This window comes from Myotis daubentonii, chromosome 7 (genome assembly GCF_963259705.1).
Source record: "Myotis daubentonii chromosome 7, mMyoDau2.1, whole genome shotgun sequence".
Classification (NCBI taxonomy): Eukaryota; Metazoa; Chordata; class Mammalia; order Chiroptera; family Vespertilionidae; genus Myotis; species Myotis daubentonii.
This window is the reverse complement of record NC_081846.1, coordinates 46,471,794-46,487,302: the sequence shown is the minus strand read 5'-3', so window position 1 is coordinate 46,487,302 and position 15,509 is coordinate 46,471,794. Positions and strand designations below refer to the sequence as shown.

At 40.7% G+C, this 15,509-nt stretch overlaps 2 protein-coding genes across 4 annotated transcripts in view; one reads left to right on the top strand and one right to left on the bottom strand.

Annotated features, from left to right (window-relative positions):
* HAT1 (histone acetyltransferase 1) overlaps positions 1 to 12,690 on the top strand; it is a 48,442-nt gene extending 35,752 nt beyond the window's left edge. For both annotated transcript variants that reach the window (XM_059704099.1, XM_059704098.1), the window contains exons 10-11: positions 2,538 to 2,654; positions 12,265 to 12,690. In XM_059704099.1, the coding sequence (XP_059560082.1) occupies positions 2,538 to 2,654; positions 12,265 to 12,432 (285 nt within the window). In that variant the 3' untranslated portion in view covers positions 12,433 to 12,690. The remainder of the gene's footprint in view (positions 1 to 2,537; positions 2,655 to 12,264) is intronic.
* Positions 1 to 15,509, bottom strand: part of SLC25A12 (solute carrier family 25 member 12) — a 164,855-nt gene that overhangs the window by 139,996 nt on the left and 9,350 nt on the right. The gene's annotated exons all lie outside the window — the stretch shown is intronic.

The following is a 15,509-nucleotide window of genomic DNA, read 5'->3' as shown; positions in this document are numbered from 1 at the left end:
CCACTTATTTATGCATTCATTGGTTGATTCTTGTAGGTGCCCTGACCAGAGATCAAACTGCAACCTTTGGGTATTAGATGATACTCTAACCAACTGAGCTACCTGACCAGTACCATCTGCTACTTTTAATGGATATAATACTGTTAAGTATTTTTTGTCAGATGTGGTCAAAAAAGAAAAGGAAACAAAATAAATGAAATAATAATAATGAATCTAAAACATAGTAATAATGGCTATGTTAAGATATAGCTAGGAAAAGTAAAACGGAAAAACAAAAAATAAGAAAAATTAACAATAAGAACAGACAAAAGTAGAATAGAATCAAAGGAAAAAAATTAGAGATATGCAAGAAAAAAGAGAAGAAAAAAACAATACAAAAAAATAGTCTACACACACACACACACACACACACACACACACACACACATACACACAACACACACCAAAAATCAAAACCACACACATTCAAAAACCTTTGGGTCTGCTATTTGTGGAGCTCACTGGATTTTGCTCTGATATTGTTGAATCTGGTCCCTTGGTGTGTTTATCCTGGGCCTCCTGGGAGCTTTGCTGGTACAGGTCTATGTGAGTCACTGTCCCTTTCTGGCTCTGGGAAACCTAATTGAGGTTGAAGGTTTGAGGGGTTGAAGCCCCTAGTAGTTCAGCGGGCAGGGACTCCTTAGCTCAGAGACTGGGTCTGCCTTGAATAGTCTCATGCCTTGATTGTCCCTTTCCCACATGGAGCTGGTCCCACAGATGTCAGTTGCAGGTGCTCAGAGTTCCTTAGCTGTGTTCACTTAGGTGTACGGTCTGGGTGCTGCCTGCTGTGGGTGCATGCAGGTTCTGGGTTTTGTCCTTGGGATGCATGTGTGTGGGGTGCCTGTGGGTTCAGGGCTGGCTATGGCTAGTCTGGTTGGTGGCAAGGCTGGGTGCCTAATCATTGCCACTCCCTGCAGCCTCTTCCCAAGGAGGACCTTGTAAATCCTTTAAGATGGTGTGGTTTCCAAGCCAGAGGGGCTCTTTGGCCAAGAGAGCCCAAACCAGCTGGCCCTATCACACACATACACATACATACACACACACACACACACACACACACACACACACACACACTTCCCCTCTCCTTCACACACTCCCTCACTCTAGTCCTGCCAGCACCATGTTGGAATCTCCATGCTTTTTTTTTTTTTTTTTAAAGAAATTAAAATTCTTTAGTATAGCACACAGAGCCCATCATAATCATGACCCTACCTACCTTGTTACCTCAACTTCCTACCACTTTCCTACATGCTCTGGCTTTACTGAATCTCTTGCCATCCCTCAGCTTTGCTGCATCTTTCTGATTATGTTCCTTTACTTATGAGTGCTATTCCCTTTGCTCTTGATAACCCCTTCTCCTGTTTCTCCATCTTTGCCTGGCCAGATAGTACTCATTTTTCAGGCTCAGCTCAGGTGTCCCGTCCAAGAAAGTTCAAATATCATCTTCCTAACCTACCTATACCTGACTGCTCCCCCATCCCCAATAAATATATAAGTGAAACAGTACAAATAAAAACTGTGGGCTACTTCTTTGGCTTCAGTGATACCAAAACTTCCTAATTCTAATATTTGACTGTTTTTCTCTGTCCTCTGCTCTAGGGTTCCGACCTCTCCCCTCTTTTTGTATATGCTTTTCCTAGGAGATCTTAACCAGGCTTACAGTTTTAACTCTTGCCTATATACCAATATTGCTTAAATCCTTACCCTTAGACTAGCATTTTCTTCAGATTTACGTTGTTCTGCCTCCTGAATCTTTCTAGACTGAAAATTCACTGTCATTCCACATCCTGCTCCACAGCCAATCTTCCCTCTTCTGTATTTTTAGAATCCTTGTTCCCTTGGTATTCTTACTTGTACTATCTCAGTTCATACCCTCATCATTTTTCCCCCCTGACTTAAAACTCAGCTTCCTAATTCGTCTGCCTTTCTTTCTTTTTGCTACCATTTCTGTGTAGCTGAGAGAATGCTTTACTTAACAAATTTGCGTACTTTGCTCACTTCCTCATTTCTGTCACTTACTAGATAAAAAGCCCAACTCTTTAATGCAGTATATAAGGCTCTGTGCTCTTGCTCCAACTTTACTCTACTTCTGCACCTTGCTTTTCATTTTGTGCTCCAGCATTATCAAGCTCCTCTGTTCTTCATGTGTGTGCATACTCACACATACACATACATGATGCCCTCACTTCTTTCTGGAATGGTATGCTCTTTTCCCTTTAAGATTCAGCTCAGGCTTCTCCCAGGAATCCTCTTCTAACATTTCTCTCATTCCCAGGCTATGCTACGATAATACTTTATGCATATTTCTATCATTTGTGTTACCCACTAGACTGCTAAGTAGCTCCTTGAGGGCAGAGACTGTCTTTTATTGCTTTTCATCTGGTACCTAGCATAGTTTCTGGACTATGGCATGTATTCAGTATACCCTATGTTCTTTTGAGAAAGTGTTACTTTGTAATTTGAAAAATGTATATAATTGTTTTTGTTTCATTTATTAGAAACATGCTAGACGGGTTTATGAAATTCTTCGCCTACTGGTAACTGACATGAGTGATGCTGAACAATACAGAAGTTATAGATTGGATATTAAAAGAAGACTAATTAGCCCATATAAGGTAGGACTTTCAAGAGTCTTAAACATTATTTTTTGTCCCTATTTAAAATGGAGAAGAAAGTTTAGGAAATGCCAATGTGTGGCAAATTCCAAATCATTTTGCTAAATTAACTTTTACAAAAGTGAAAATATTCTTCCAGTTATAAGAATTCTCACTGTCATAATTTTCCAATGTAAGCTACAAGTATCTTTCATGCACTAAGAATAGTCTACCTGTGGTTTTTGTTGTTTCATTTGTATACAATTTTTAAAAATCTGAATGTCCAGATTCTTCCCTAACAAATTGTCTTTGGTTTTTTTCTGAGTCTGTCTTGCCATTTGTCATATACATTCTGTTTGCCTTTGCTCCTAAATATGGCCTTTGTTGCTATTTATATTTTACCATAGCTGGACTTGCAACTTAGTATTATTTTTTAAAATATATTTTTACTAGAAGCAAGTTGCACGAAATTAGTACACTGGGGGTGGGGGGTGGGGGTGTCCCTCAGCCCAGCCTGCACCCTCTCCTACCTGGGATCCCTCTCACAATCTGGGACTGCTGGCTCCCAACCGCTCGCCTGCCTGCCATCCTGATCACCCCCTAACCACTCCCCTGCCAGCCTGATCGACGCCTAACTGCTCCCCTGCCGGCCCTATCGCCCCCAACTGCTCTCCCTGCCAGCCCAGTCACCCCCAACTGCCCTCCCCTGCAGACCTGGTCATCCCCAGCTGGCCTCCCCTGCTGCCCTGGTCTCCCCCAACTGCCCTCCTCTACTGGCCTGGTGGCCCCCAACTGCCCTCCCCTGCCGACCATCTTGTGGTGGCCATCTTTGACCACATGGGGGTGGCCATCTTGTGGGAGGGTGTGAGGGTCAGTTTGCATATTACTTCTTTATTATATAGGATTGATTTCAGAGAGGAAGGGAGAGGGAGAGAAAGATAGAAACATCAATGATGACAGAGAATCATTGATCGGCTGACTCCTGCATGCCCCTCACTGGGGATCAAGCCAGCAACCCAGACATGTGCCCTGACCGGGAATCAAATCGTGACCCTCCTAGTTCATAGATTGACACTCAACCACTGAGCCACACCAGCTGGACAAAACTGTTTTTAGTACCATAAAATAATTTATTCAGTTATACCCATTTAATATTTATGTGACATAGGCAGACTAGCAAATGGGGGATGATGAATTTTTAGTGTAAATAGTATTCACAAAGTTAGGCCAAATAATGGGAATTTCTGTAGTTCACGAAAGCAAGTATTTCCTACTCTAAAGAATGATAATGATTTTTTATATTAAGTATCTTCATCTATCCAGCATCTTCACCTACCTGAAAGACAACCAAAAACTGGTTATTAAACTCTTCAGATTCTTAACAGCCAAAATGGTTATCATCATCCTATCTAATAAAAGAGAAACATGGTAATTAGCGTACGACCGCTACCCTTCCCATTGGCTAATCAGGGTGATATGCAAATGGACTGCCAGCCAAGATGGCGGCCGGCCGACAGGCAGCTGACACGAACAGGGAGGCTTGCTTGCTTCAGTGACGGAGGAAGCCAAGCTTCCCCGCCTGCCTTGCCGGCCTCTCAGCTGCACTCTAAGCAACATTGTAACAAAAATAGAAGCTAAACAAAACCCCAGGCTTCAGCCAGCAGGACCGCAACATTGTTTCAAATACAGAAGGTAAACAAAGGCCAGAAACCTGCTTTCAGCAGCGGAGGTCTCATAGCTGGAGCTGAGCCTCAGAGCTAAAGCTGGCCCAGAATTTTTAAAAAAAGGGAAAAAGGACAGGTTGGGAGCTTCAGTCACCCGCCAGCCTGAAAACGGCCCTCAGCCCCTCACCCAGGCTGGCCAGGCACCCCAGTGGGGACCCCCACCCTGAAGGGTGTGTGACCAGATGCAAACAGCCATCATCCCCTCACCCAGGCTGGCCAGGCACCCAAGCGGGACCCCCTCCCTGAAGGGGGTGTGACCAGATGCAAACAGCCATCATCCCCTCACCCAGGCTGGCCAGGCACCCAAGCGGGAGCCCTACCCTGATCCAAGACACCCTTCAGGGCAAACCAGCCAGCCCCCACCCATGCACCAGGCTTCTATCCTATATAGTAAAAGGGTAATATGCCTCCCAGCACCAGGATCAGCGGATCCGCGAGGCCTCCTGGCCCCTGGAGCAGCATGACAGGGGGCAGCAACAAAACCCCCTGATCGCCCTGCGGCTCTGTGTGTGACAGGATGCGGCGCCCCACCCCACCCCCCATCAGCCCTGCCCTGAGTGTGACAGTGGTGGCACCCCAACCCCCTGATCCATCCTGCTGTGTGTGTGACAGGGGGTAGTGCCCCAACTCCCCTATCTGCCCTGCTCTGTGAGTGATAGGGGGGAGCTCCCCAACCCCCTGATGGGCCCTGCTCTGTGTGTGACAGGGTACGGAGCCCCAACCCCCCTGATGGGCCCTGCTCTGTGTGTGACAGGAGGCAGCGCCCCAACCCCATGATCGGCCCTGCTCTGTGCGTGACAGGGGGTGGCGCCGCAACCTCCCTATCGACCCTGCCTTGAGTGTGACAGGGGGCGGCGCCCCAACTCCCCAATTGGCCTTGCTCTGAGCCCGACCAGGGGCTGCACCTAGGGATTGGGCCTGCCCTCTGCCACCCGGGAGCAGGCCTAAGCCAGCAGGTCGTTATCTCCCAAGGGGTCCCAGACTGCAAGAGGGCACAGGCCGGGCTGAGGGACCCCCTTTTCCCCCCTGAGTGCACAAATTTTTGTGCACCGGGCCTCTAGTTCTAGTTCTTGAAATAAAGGCCAGAGGCAAATTACAAATTCTTCAGATACTTGTTCAATAATAATATACTTTTTAATAAATTTAGTTACCCAGTATTCTATCCCATTGAGAAAACCAAGAAAACTTGAGGGTCCCACTCCCCCTCTTTGGTTTGAAGGCCACAATGCTTAGGCTAGGAAACCTACGATAAATTGGGAAAGCCTATAAATGAGTTCAAATGCCCGGCTGGTGTGGCTCAGTGGTTGAACATCAACTTATGAACAGTGACGGCGAACCTATGACACGCGTGTCAGAGGTGACACGCAAACTCATTTTTTTGGTTAATTTTTCTTTGTTAAATGGCATTTAAATATATAAAATAAATATCAAAACTATAAGTCTTTGTTTTACTATGGTTGCAAATATCAAAAAATTTCTATATGTGACATGGCACCAGAGTTAAGTTAGGGTTTTTCAAAATGTTGACACGCCAAGCTCAAAAGGTTCGCCATCACTGGCCTAGGAGGTCATGGTTTGATTCTCCATCAGGGCACATGATGGGTTGTGGGCTTGATCCCCCATGGGGGTGTGCAGGAGGCAGCTGATCAATGATTCTCAGCATTAATGTTTCTCCCTTTCCCTTCCTCTCTGAAATCAATAAAAATATATTTAGGGGGGAAAAAAGAAATGAGTTAAATGTCATATAGGCATGGGAGGAGTTGATAAGATTTCCTTGTTGAATGTATGCAGATGATTTTCTCCAATTTGTCATTCCAAGCTGATATTCTTGTACTTTGTTTTGTTACCACAGCATTCTCAAATACAGAATTAAATTTAAGAATAAAGTAAAATTGCCAAATAGTGAATGTAGCTTAAAAATTTTTTAGGTGTCTAAAATGTATGCCTGCTTAATGGGGAAAGTTTGGAGTGTAAAATTTACATTTTTAACACATTTTATGAAAAAAAATTATAATTTTGATTGTTGCTAACTTATTACTGAGGTATGAATTATTTATTGATTGATAGAAAAGTCCACCAATTCTGTCTGCCTTTATTTAATGGATCAAGTTTACATATCAACTTAAAAACACTCTCCCACTAAGAAATTATTTGGATAGATGTTAGAATTACTTGTACCTTATTTTAAAAGTTCTTTAAACATTGATACTTTATTTGTATTGGTGCCAAGAAGAGATAAAAATAACCTGTATTAACTAGAATCATTTTTTAAAAGCACAAAAAGGAACTCCATCTCTAGAACAGAAGTAATTTTCAGGTGTTAAGATAAATTTGAACAGTCCCCCCCCCCAAAAAAAAATAAAGTTAAAATTGGTGCTGCTGCTTGGTCTTAGCATTAAACCTCTTATATTGTTTCAAAGGCATATTTAATTCCTAATTGGTTTACAAACATAAAATTTAGAATGGGTGTTATCTCATTGGGTTTGGAATCAGGAATGAGGTCTAGTTCTACTTTTACAAATTGTGTGACTGTCAATAGCATCTGTTTATTAGGCTTCTGTTCTGTAACATGGAAATGCAGAGCTCCATAGTGAGGAACTAAACACAATACAGTATGCATGTTTTTAAAGATTTTTAAAAAATATGTTTTTATTTTGAGAGAGAGAGAGAGAGAGAGAGAAGAGAAACATTAGTGTGAGAGAAACTTTAATCGGTTGCCTTTTGAAAGTACCCTGACTGGGGATCAAACCCGAAATCTGGGCATGTGCCCTGACCAGAATTGAACCACAACCTTTTGGTGCATGGGATGACACTCAACCAACTGAGTAACACCAGCCAGGGGTTTAAAATTTTTTTGAGAAGTCTTTGGAATTTAAATGTTTCCACACCATTATTATTTTTAAATTCTTGCAAAAGAACCTTATCTCTGTACTTCACAAAAGAGGTTAGATCAGCAGATAGATGTTAATAACCTTTAGAGGTGGTGGCATTTTTGAGATTTTATTTGTAAGACCTCATAGAACCTGTGAAAACTAGACAAGAAGGGTAGATTATTTTCTGGAAATGAATTCATAATCAAGTCAAATGTTAACATAAATAGACATTAATTCCACATTTAATTAATTTGTTTAATTAAAATTTTTCAACACGCCCTGTCTGGTGTTGCTCAGTGGTCGGAGCATCAGCCCGCACATCAAAGGGTCAAGGGTTCAATACCTGGTCAAGGGCACGTACCTGGGTTACAGGTTCCATCCCTGGCCCTGGTCAGGGCACATGTGGGAGGCAACCAATTGATGTGTCTCTCTCACATGTTTCTTTCTCTCCCTCTACCCCTTCCCTTCCACTCTCTCTAAAAATCAATGGAAAAAATACCCTCTTGTGAGGATTAACAAAATACTTTTTTCAATGGTTCAAAACCATGAAGGAAATTTTTTGTTTATGGAGAAAGAAAAATTATTGTGAAGCCTATAGAATTTCTATTCCAATCTTAATGAGTTCTACCTTTCAGTATTTCATTTGTGCTCCCAATGTTATGTCACTTGGCTAGATAAAGGTGTTCCCCAAATCAGATTTTTTAAAGTTTTTTTTTATAGTTATTATTGATCTTATAGAGAGGAAGGGAGGGTCTCAGAGAGGGAGAGAAACATCAATGGGTTGCCTTCTGCACACACCCTTGACTGTGGATGGAACCTGCAACCTAAGTATGTGCCCTGACCAAGAATCAAACCCACCACCTTCTGGTGTATGAGAGGGAGGACACTCCAAACAACTGAGCCACACTGGCCAGGGCTTAAGCTCTAATTTTACACATTCTTTAAAAGATTAATTAGGCCCAGCCAGCGTGGCTCAGTGGTTGTGCGTCGACCTATGAACCAAGAGGTCAGGATTCGTTTCCCGGTCAGGGCATGTGCCCAGGTTGCAGGCTTAATCCTCAGAGGCAGCCGATGATTCTCTCTCATCATTGATGTTCCTATCACTCCCTCCCTCTCCCTTCTTCTCTAAAATCAATAATTTGTGCCTTGGGCGGGTGGCTCAGTTCCTAGGACAGCCATCCCATAAACCAAAAGGTTGCAGGTTTGATCCCAAGTGGAGTGGTGCAGGAAGCAACCAATCAATGATTCTCTCTCACATTGATGTTTCTCCCTTCCCCCCCCCCACCCCCCACTTCCCTTCTTTCTAAAATCAATAAACAGCCCTAACCAGTTTGGTTTAGTGGAGAGAGCGTTGGCCTGTGGATTGAAGGGTCCCAGGTTCGATTCCCGTCAAGGGCATGTACCTTGGTTGCGGGCACATTCCCAATCGTGGGTGTGTAGGAGGCAGCTGATCAATGTTTCTCTCTCATCGTTGTTTCTAACTCTCTATCCTTCTCCCTTCCTCTCTGTAAAAAATCAATAAAATATATTTTTAAAAAAAGATAAAATAAAATCAATAAACATATTCTCAGGTGAGGATTTTAAAAAAACGATTAACTTGTAAAATACATATACAAAGTGGAATATATAGTTTAAGGAATATTAAAGATTAATAAAAATACCTCAAATTAGTTACTTTTTAAATTGAACCATACCTGGGGAGGCTAGGGGACTGTCTAGGGCGGGGGGATAAAATGGATACATATGTAATACCCTTTGTAATACTTTAAGCAATAAAAAAAAATAAATAAATAAATAAATAAATTGAACCATACCTTATATGTTTGTGAGGAATTTACATATATAGTTTTATATTTTTTCCATGAAATTATTATTTTTTATTCCTTGGTACTTAGCACTCTTGAATTTAAGTCATAGACTTGCCATATCAATTAAAATTATAATAGAGATTAATTCTGACATCCATCTGAAAAAAATTGACAGTGAAGAAAATGAAGATGGTAAGGGAGGGGGAGATAAATTCGGGAAGTATGCTCTCTTAGAAAGTTAAAAACAGCATAATTTAAAACATTATGTTACAGGCACATGATTGATTCTATTAATTATTTGGAGCAAAACTGATAGTCTAGAAATATTTAAGGATGTAATATGGTAGTTTTATTATATATAAGAATTTAATATATTGGAAGCAGCTTCAAGCAATGGATTACTGAATAAATGGTACCACTGGTTTGCAATTTAGAAAAAGGGCTTATATTCCTATCACATACCACAATACTTTTTTTAAAACATATTTTTATTGATTTCAGAGAGGAAGGAAGAGGGAGGGAGAGCTGGAAACATCAATGATGACAGAGAATCATTGATCGGCTGCCTCCTACATATCCCCTACTAGGATCGAGCCCAGGCACGTGCCCTTGACCGGAATCAAACCCAGGATGCCTCAGTCCCCAGGCTCACATTCTATCCACTGAGCCAAACCAGCTAGGGCCCACAATATATTTTTGATTCCTGAACTGTTTCCTAGAGTTAGGGCTCTTTTATATGATGCAGTCATGCCTCTTGGCAGAAAAAAAAAATCAGTTACAGCTGAAACAAAGCATTTGTCGTCCATGTTATTGAAGACTAACGGAATACACTTCCTGTTCTGGCCTTAGAAAATAAATTTGAATTCTCATCAGTACTATAGAACTAATATTGAAAGAGTAGTTAGTGAATCAGCAACATTAAAATAATCTGGAGCTTGTTAGAAATGCAGTCTCACCCCACTCCAGACCTACTGAATCAAAATCTGCATTTTAACAAGGTCCCCACCAATCTTTGTGCACATTCAAGCACTGCTTTAGAAGGGCATCTTATGGAAGTTATTTTTTTCTTTCTGATTATAATAGTAGCAACCTCCTTTAATTAGCTCCACCAGTTTAGACCCAGTATGAACCTAATCTTTTTGTACTGTCAGATAGCTTATTTCATTATAGGCTTATCTTCAAACTTTATTGTTGTTACCTTGTTTTATAAAGGTGTGTGATTATAAATTTAGCTTAATATTGAGCTTTTCTTTAAAAGCAGTAATTATGACATAGGTGCCTAGTATTCCAAAATTATTAGGGTTCCCTTTAAGGGACATTCTGTTTTTATGATGGATTTAAGATATTGTTTGGAGTGGGGGTGGTAATTGTCATTTGAAAGGCAGTTAGATACAGGAACTGAAAATACAGATTTCCAGTCAGATCATTAGGGTCTGAATCCTGGCTTCTCAGCTTACTACCTCTATGGTAAGTTATTTAATCCCTGTATCCCTTTTTTTCTTCATCTATCAATTAAAGAAAATTGTACCTATCTCATAGAATTGTTAAGATTACATGAGTTAATATATGTAATTTTTTATCTCTATGTAAAGTGAGTTCTTTATTATATACTCTAGTAAAAGAGGATTGATATAGTAATCTAGAAGAGTTGGTCCAAAATGCCAGAAAGTTGCCTTTATTGTAGTGTTTCATGTATTGCAGTGTTGCCACCTGCCTATCCAGGAATCTTGGAGTCATTCTCCATTTTTCTTTCCCCATATCACCCAATGTTATCTTCTTGAAATCTGCCCTGTCCCTTCTATTTCTGCTGCTGCTGACTTGGTCTAGTTTTCATCATTTCTCGCTTGAATTTGTTCAGTAGCTGCTAACTTGGTCCTCTAGTCCCATCCTCAGCAATTACTGACACAGTATTTTTCTGACATTGTCCTGCTTAAAAGTTGTTACCAGATCCCTACTGCATGGTGGTTTCCTTCTTGGTAAAAGAGGGAGAGTTAAGTGTCACAGATTTTGGTTTATCGTTCTGAAACTCTTCCAACAATTTATGTTAAAATTGGTATGTGGTCCATAAATACATTGCTGGGTAAGGGAACTTAGAAATGAGCATAGTGTCAAGAAAAAACCATCTTGGAATTAAATTAACTAATGATTGAATCGTGATATGAATAATAATAGTGCTTAATCTCAGTTGTCTTCAGTTAATATATTTTATTGGTTAAAGGAATATCTGAGCCCTAGCTGGTTTGGCTCAGTGGATAGAGCGTCAGTCTGCAGACTGAGAGGTCACAGGTTCAATTCCGGTCAGGAGCACATGCCCGTGTTGCATACTGGATCACCAGTAGTGGGTGTGCAGGAGGCAGCCAATCAGTGATTTTCTCTCATCATTGATGTTTCTATCTCTCTCTCCCTCTACCTTCCTCTCTGAAATAAATAAAAATATATTTAATAAAAAAGAAAGAAATATGAGTGTCTACACTGACCAATTGTGTTGTTTTTTTATGATTTGGTGAGAGTGCTATTAGTCACATATCTATATTTATCATCAATTAACACAAATTCCAGGTCTTCTGGTTAACTCCTTTTAGAAGGATTGTAATTCATGGTCAAATTTATGTTTAGGTTTCCTTAAGAAGAAAATTGTACAGGACAAATTTGGGCATATTCCTACCACTCTTATTTATTTTTTTAAAATATATTTTATTGATATTTTACAGAGAGGAAGGGAGAGGAATAGAGAGCTAGAATCATCAATGAGAGAGAAACATCGATCAGCTGCCTCCTGCACACCCCTTACTGGGGATGTCCCCACAACCAAAGTACATGCCCTTGACCTGAATCGAACCTAGGACCCTTCAGTCTGCAGGCCAATGCTTTATCCACTGAGCCAAACCGGTTAGGGCCCACTCTTATTTTTAATATTGGAGATTTAAAATTCTAAGAGTAGCCCAGCCGGGGGTGGCTCAGCGGTTGAATGTTGACCCAGGAACCAAGAGGTCATTGATTCGATTCCCAGTCAGGACATATGCCTGGGTTGTAGGCTCAATCCCCAGTGGGGGGTGTGTAGGAGGCAGCTGATCAGTGATTCATTATTGACGTTTCTATTTTTACCTCTCTCCCCCTCTCCCTTCCTCTCTGAAATCAATAAAAATATATTAAAAAAATAAAATTTTAAGAATATAGACACATATCAGCTTCCTTAGTCTAACCAATAATTGTTTTTGTTGCTTAGAAAAAGCAGAGAGATCTTGCTAAAATGAGAAAATGTCTCAGACCAGAAGAACTGACAAACCAGATGAACCAAATAGAAATAAGCATGCAACATGAACAGCTGGAAGAAAGCTTTCAGGATCTTGTGGACGATTACCGACGTGTTATTGAACGCCTTGCTCAAGAGTAAAGATTATACTGCTCTGTACAGGAAGTTTGCAAATTTCTGTACATTGTGTTGTGAAAAATATAATTTTAAAATCTTGTAACATTTTACTTACATTAAAAGTTATCTATCTTATTTTTAGTTGAAGATTTTCTTTTGGAGAGATTGTATATTTTAAAATACTGTTTAGAGTCTATGAGCATATATTAAAGATACAGCTTCTGAAATACCACTGCAATTGCTTGCCTTCTTAAGCAGTATAATAAATGCTTAGTTGTGATACATTAATGTGTGATGATATGATTCTTAAATACTTATGTCTAAACTTTTTCCAGTCATGTTAAAAACTTTAGGTTTTAAGCTTTTATTATTCTTCCCACTCTTTGCTTTTAAGATTTTACACCTGACATCTTTAAAACACTTTTTTTTTAGGTCTTCCTAATAATCTTGTTTTTCCTATGTGATTTTTCTAAATAGAAATGTTCCTAGTACAGATTTATTTTAAGCAAACTCCAGTTAACCACTGCTGGGGGTAGCATGGATAAGAGAGATAAGGGAAACTAGATACAGCCTAAAACCTAAATGTTTGGCATCAGATATTAATTGAAGATAATTTAGAAGTTAGTTTTAGTATAACCACTTTATAAATAACAGTAATATAAGATAATAAGATGAAAATCAGTTTATAAAAATCCAATTTACACCATAATTGAAGTCTTGTGTAAAATGAGGTGTATATCTGTTGTGATTTGCTATAAGGTTACCAAGATGTTGAAGTCCAACAAGAAAAAAAAGTAATGGTAATGGTATATTGTTACTTTATTTTTATTGGAGTGTAAATTGCTTGATACAGAATCATAAAAGTAAAAGCTTGGTATTTATAATGCGTATCAGAAAGTAAGATTGTTATATAACCTCCAAAATGGTATGTAACTTGAACTTTACTTTTTTTAAGAGAGAGGACAGGAGAGGGGGAGAGAATTAGAAACATCAGTTGCCGGGAGCTGGTCCATCCTTGCTGTTTCAAGGGACCTGGCATATATGGCATACGGTTCTTAATATGTTTGCTCACCTTCTTGGGGCTGTGTTTTAACCAAGGTCACCTCTCCGAGAAAGGTTGAATCCCCAGGTAGGGATTTTCCCCTGAAGTTAGGGAGGGAATAAAACCCCTCAACTAAGTGCCAGGCGGGTAATTAATCCCTTTAACTACGAACCATCATGCTTAAACTACATAATCTTTTCTCCCTGGAATGGAGATAAGAAACGCCCTAACCTTTGTAATAGAGATTGATAGGATTGAATCAACTGGTATAAATACAGATGTAACCAGACAGAGAGAGACAGAACTTAGAACAGAATCAAGAAGACAGAACCTACACGGAGCCTAGAGACAGAAGAACTTCGCTGGAGAGAGCATGCCGGAGGATCCTGGACAGGGACTGGCCTCGGAGCCTGGAGGCGGAGCCTGGCGAGAGAGCATGGCAGGGGATCCTGGACTGAACCTGACTGCGGAGATTGGCAGGAGAGCCTGACTAGAACCTGGTGACTGAACCTGACTGGAGAACCTGGACAGAACCTCTCTGGAGATCCTAAGCAGAACCTCTCTGGAGATCCAGACCAGAACTTGAATGGAGATCCGGGCTAGAGATCCTGGCTAGGTTGCTGATCAACTGAACGCTGTCTCCGTGTCATTCCTTCTTCGCCGACTCCGTCCACACCTTTGGGGACCCCTGGACCTGCTGGGGTTGGACCCCGGCAATCAGTGATGAAAGAGAATCATTGATCGGCTGCCTCTTGCACACCCCACACTGGGGATCAAGCCTGCAACCCTAGCATGTGCCCTGACCGGGAATCAAACTGTGACCTCCTGGTCCATAGGTTGACGCTCAACCACTGAGCCACACCAGCTGGGCTGTATATATATTTTATATATCATATACATATGGTAACCTCCCACATATATTGTTCTCTAACTTGCTGTTTAAACTTTAAACTTCTGAAGATCACTGGAGCTATCTTGTTTAATGCAGTTATTCCACTGTATGGATATACCATAAGTTACTCTACCAGTGCCCTATTATTTAGGTTGTTCCAATATTTTCCATTACAAACAATACGCAGTGTATGTTCTTATACATGTGTTATGCTTAGATGTGGGAATACAGTAGGCCCTTGAACAAAGCAGGGGTTAGGGGTATCAACTACCCACACATAATAAAATCCACATATAACCTAAGTCAGTCCTTTATGTATGCAAATTCCCAACTGTGGATTAAAAATACAGTTGACCTTTGTAATGTGCATGTTCACTTGAACACAGAAATTTTAAATCTACATATAGGAGGACCACACAGTTCACTCGCATGTTATTCAAAGGAATACCTATAGTTCAAAGGCCTAGAATCAGAGACTTAGTCTGACCTCATTCTTACAGTGACAATATTCTGTTTACAACAGTTAAAATTATTAACATGAACCAAGGTTACAGAAGCTTGACATTGTACCAATCTGGAATAAGCTCTATGCAAACAGGAGCATAATGGACTTCTATAACCATCCACAGCTAGAAATGTGAATTATCTTAAAAGTACAATAAGTTGAATGCTTAGGCTTGTGCACAAGACTTTCTTTGTTTATTCCTTTAGTCTTACTTAACTTCTCTCCAACCTTACCATTCAGTGCTCTACAGCAGGGTTTCCCAACCTCAGCAATATTGACACCTTGGGGCAGGCCATTCTTCGTTGTGCGGGCTGACCTGTGTACTGTGGCCTGGTTAATTGCATCCCTGGCTTCTACCCACTGATGCCAGGAGCACTACCCCCATCTCCAGTTGTAACAACCAAACATGTCTCCAGATATTGCCACATCTGCAAGGCAAAATTACCCTTGATTGAGAACCACTGCTACATGGGATTGAATATTCTTCCACTGTAGGCACTATTTTTTGTTATGTAATGTGGACATAGTACAAAATTCAAAATCAGTAAGAACATTTGATGAGAAGTATGCTGCCCTCCTTTCCACCTTCCCAATTCACTTCTCTAGAGACAGTTACTTTAACCAGCATCTTTCCCCCCCTCAGAGTTAGTTATCAGTCTGCA